Source organism: Lachnellula hyalina (genome assembly GCF_007821495.1).
Source record: "Lachnellula hyalina strain CBS 185.66 chromosome Unknown contig00020, whole genome shotgun sequence".
NCBI classification, from domain to species: Eukaryota; Fungi; Ascomycota; class Leotiomycetes; order Helotiales; family Lachnaceae; genus Lachnellula; species Lachnellula hyalina.
Genome location: NW_022157134.1, coordinates 173,842 through 178,515, shown reverse-complemented (window position 1 = coordinate 178,515; position 4,674 = coordinate 173,842). Strand labels below are relative to the sequence as shown.

The window sequence follows — 4,674 nt, the reverse complement described above, 5'->3', positions numbered from 1 at the left end:
CAAAGGCAGCGGATCATTAAGCTGGCGCCGAATAGTCAAAGACGCTTCTAGCGCTCACACCTTCGACCTGCAACATTTCGGCTACGCGTTCAAGAACAAATAGGCAGTTGAGAGTCCTAGCGGTCGGGAAGTAGCCACTTTGCGGATGGTTAAAGCACTTGGCAGGGAACACACGGCTTTTAATGTGGTAGTCTTCAAATAAGGCCGATAAAGGCAACAAGGTGCAAGTTGAGATTCGACCAAACGATATAAGCGCGTTTCTAACAACTGTTAATATTAACTGCTCAAACGTTGCTGAGATTCGAGTCTTAGAGTCTAACCATATCGTTAATCTCAAAGGCAAAGATAGAAGCAACGCCAATCGATTCCTCGGGTACACAGGTGAATTACGTGAATATTGATTGTTTCTTAACTGCTGGACATGTACCATAATATTGAGTACCAAGACTGGATATATTTACTGTTTAGCAGACGTAAGAAGATGTTCAAAATGGACTTGTGAGGCTTGTAAGGAATTTGGTGCCTCTGCCAAAGACGTGGAGTGGAACACTGGGCCCACTGCCTTTGAGAGTCAGGGGTGGAGATTTGCAGCGCCGACAGGGCTGAATAGTGTTATAAGGGATTTAAGGATGATGGCCAAGAAAAGGGGTGAATTAAAGTAATTTAAGGGGTAAATAATCAGGCACATGAATGTGAATGATTGTTGAGAATGGATAGGATCAAGAGCTGGGTGTAAGATCATTTGATAAGCTTTCTCACTCGTAGTAGTTGATATCTAAAATAAATCCGCTTAAAAGTCTAGCAAATGAAAGGAATTAGGAGGGTGAACTCCAAGTAGCTTTTTGAGCCAACATTAACATGGTAATGCAGAGGAAGATTTACGTATCTTGAATAGAGTATGCAGAGAATGTATGATAATTTGAGCCTGAGGTAAGATTACAACAATGGAGTCGAAATGCGCAATTGAATTATTCACTCCCAGAGGAATTGAAACTGATTGACAGAGAATCTGATATTGAATGTGACGCTTAATAACGGCATATGTGATATAAGTAAGATCCAAGTTCCCAGTTCTGTCATTAAGTTTATAATAACTTATAATATAAGTTATATGTAGGATAATGCATTATCATTCTGAGTCTATTCCTACTTTATTTGCGTGAGATTACCCCCTTTTCGAGCTGACCGAGCACCTCGCCTGCTTGTAGAAATTGTTAGATAATGACAGATTGGAACTTAAGTCGTTTCAGACGACTGATTTCTAAATTCATGCACATTCGATTTCTTCACTTTAGATTCTCCAGAAATCAATTCTGTGCGTAGACATAAATTGTCAAGTGGTTCAAACGCGTATCTACATTCTATAATTCATCTCTTGGCTTTGATTAAGAAAGAATATAAAAGAAGGAATCCAAATATAATCTATCAGTTATTAGTTGTATTTAAGATCAATTTTAGAGCGAGCTTACCGAAGAATTCAGGAAACAAAAACCATCCGAGGCATGTCCAGGCTTGCGCCCTTTGTGAAGTAATGCAGCGGTCAGAGGGCCCCCAATAAGTTCTGCGACCGTATCGCACGCTGCAAGAATGGTGAACAGCATGAAAGTCTGTTTCGTGTTGACAATGTATGTCACCAATCCCTGCAACGATGGCTCTAGTCCTTCACCCAATCCACAACCTATCATAACTGTTCCCTGGTATCAGCAACGATTTGATCGGACAGAGAGGGCTGAATTTCATACATAAGGTGAACAGAATTGCTGAGGGTGCTTGCCAGGCAGAAAAGAAAGAAACCATCAAGATCAGCAACGCTGACCGAATCATGCTCAAATCGATGATGCGAGAAGGAACCCCTCTCTTGGAAAGGTAGAAAGTCAGAAGCGGGCAAACGATGAGCGTGGCGGTAATTGCACCACATGCTTGAGAGACCCTGAGCCATGTAGTTTGATGCAGGGGCCAAGAGAACTTCTCCGATGCGTATTGGAACATGAAGCCTTCGCTGGCAAATGCTATCCTTTTCAAGAAATAGGCAGCCAAGCAGAATCTCGAAGTCGAGTGATTAAAGAGTACGTATGCGTTTGCAATGGATTCGACAGAACGGCTCAGTGAATTGCGAAGAGTGACTTTATCCCTATGACCATTGAGAGGTGACTGTGTTGCTGCAAGTAGTGGCGTGTCATCTTGCGAGGTCCGGGGCGACGACAGGTCGTCGGGATCATGGTCTTGCACTATAGCAATGCTGTTGCCCGCGAAAAGTATGGGAGACGAAATGAAGTTAATCAACACCAAACACATGATATCGACGCCCAGTGCCACCACAAATGGCGCGTACAAACTGCGGTTCATGAGGGTTGTAGCGATCCGAGGGGCAATAAACCTATTTACGTGAGGCCCTGCCGCAAGCAAATAGAGTAGCCGTGTGCTACGGACTGTAAGCTTGAGATTTAATATCAGAAGAAGAGTGACTCACCGATGTGAGTGACTTGATATGTCCGAAATGATGGCAAAAATAACCGAGTTGAAAATTCGAATGCCCCCCCCAAGCAGTAGAAACAATGACGATAGCCACGCTATACGGGGAGGAAATACTGTGTTGTATGCACCTGAAACTCATCAGCCCCGAATGGTGGAAACATCTGTCACTACTTAAAGAGATTCATGGAGGCATCTGTCGGTATTGCTTCTCCAGCATCGATTGAATTCATACTGCCGCGTCAAACTTACACACACAAACCACCCATAGCAGCGCCAAAATACTTCCAGAGAGTGACAAAGTGAGAACAATCCGCCTTCCATAGCGGTCACCCATTGAGCCGTACCACAGAGCTGTCAAAAGGCCTGGAGAAAGAAGTTAGTCAATTGGAATTTGGACACTAGGCAATATCAGAAAATACCGGGCAATGCATCGAAAGAAACTTTCCATCCAACCAACTTGGCGAGTTCGTCTTGTACACCAGAGATCTTGCAAGCCTTTTCATCGATAGCAGCGTGGATATGAAAAGACGCGCCCTCGACACTTCTGTAGTATCGATCGCATATCGCATTCTCGAAGAGGCGAACGATAGGCACTTCTAGAAGCTGAATCGCGAACGAGACGCAAAAATACAAGATGAAGGTAGAAACGAGCAATGATCTCGCCATCGTCTACCCTCTCGGACCTGAGTCTTTTTTGTAGCAGCGATCAGTCAACGCGTGCGATGGAGTGTTCGTGACATGTCGTGGCCTGCGAAAACAGGTCATGGAGCTGCGGGGTGAAGGTGATGCGGGAATCCGCCTACGGTAACCAAGCTGCCACATCACCGCAGCTAGTGAATTCATATTCAAGCCTATCTTAAGAAGAAGAGAGTCAGGTGGCACGGGCGACATAAATCGTTACCTCGTTAGGGGTTTCGGAGTGGTTTTCGGAGTAGTTTTCATCAAATTCTGACACCGCAATATAACACTATCAAGAATAAGACAAGACCAGTATTTGAGGAGCCGCAGCTTTGTTATACGGCCTTTTGCTGCTGGGGCATACGCTGTAACGCAATATTTTGATTGGTAGAATCCAAGCCGGTGTGACAAACTTTAGGGCATGCACGCGTAGGTACCTACCTCTACCCTACCAACAGGTATGCATGTTTCTCAGTTGTCATTCCACCCAAAACTTCCGCAATCTTTGCTTCCAGTGCCATATAAAGCGTTATCATGCCCCATCGACACTGCTTTCCAAGTATTTAACCATCACGACTGTTAGACATAGACCTGCGGTGTGCAGGGAAGCCTCAGCCTCTCGCTCCACCCTCTGGTTTCAGGCTTGGGAGCCACGTTTTTCCAAATCACTTTCCCTAAATGACGAGTACACAGTCCAAAAAGTACGAGGCCATTCCCTACGTCGAACAGCTAGAAAATTACACGCAGGGTGGATTCCATCCAGTCCACTTGGGGGATCGTTTGAATGGTGACAGGTATCGTGTTCTGAATAAAATTGGGCTCGGCTCCTGCTGCATTGTCTGGCTCGCGGAGGATACCACCACTCAGACCTGCGTTGCTGTTTCCATTCAAAGAGCTGGAGACCTTCAGGGTTATGATCGAACACACAACATTAACATACTACGGCATCTATCTCAAGGTGATCGCGCTCAACCCGGTCGCTCAAATGTGCTGCTTCCATTGGACATCTTCAAGCTTTTAGGAGTAAATGGGGAACATTTCTGTGTGGTCACTTCTGTCCAAGGCCAGAGCTTGTCCATGGTTATAAAGCGACAATTGGGCCTTTTTGCTGAGGTTTTGCCATTATCGAAAGCAAAACTCGCCGCCGTGGATACCATAAAAGGCTTTGCCTACATACATAAGCAAAACATTGTTCATGGAGGTATTCTATGTAATTCTTTGCCAGGTCAAGCTGGTTAACTGATAAGTATTAGACCTTCACCCTGGGAATCTCCTCCTTTCACTTTCGGGGGCAGAACAATGGTCTGTCGAAAGATTGGAGGCGGTCTATGGGTCACCACGAACTATTCCAATCAAAAGGATCGACGGCCTGCCATTAGATGATTGCGTTCCGCGATATGCCGTAGAGGAGGCCCTCGGAAGACTATCCAATATCTCGCTCTATACAGGGGCTATCAAACTCGCTGACTTTGGCTGTGCTTTCTCTGCGGACAAACCCCCAAGCGAGATCGATTTCTTTGG

At 45.3% G+C, this 4,674-nt stretch overlaps 1 protein-coding gene across 1 annotated transcript; it reads right to left on the bottom strand.

Moving 5' to 3' along the window:
• Positions 1–1,368: 1,368 nt before the first annotated feature.
• On the bottom strand, positions 1,369–2,346 carry SAT21 (MFS transporter; the record flags this gene model as incomplete). The annotated part of the gene is made up of 3 exons (XM_031147883.1): positions 1,369–1,422; positions 1,470–1,687; positions 1,743–2,346. 3 exons carry the CDS (start codon positions 2,344–2,346, stop codon positions 1,369–1,371), a joined length of 876 nt encoding a protein of 291 aa, XP_031008054.1.
• Between the last annotated feature and the right edge of the window lie 2,328 nt (positions 2,347–4,674).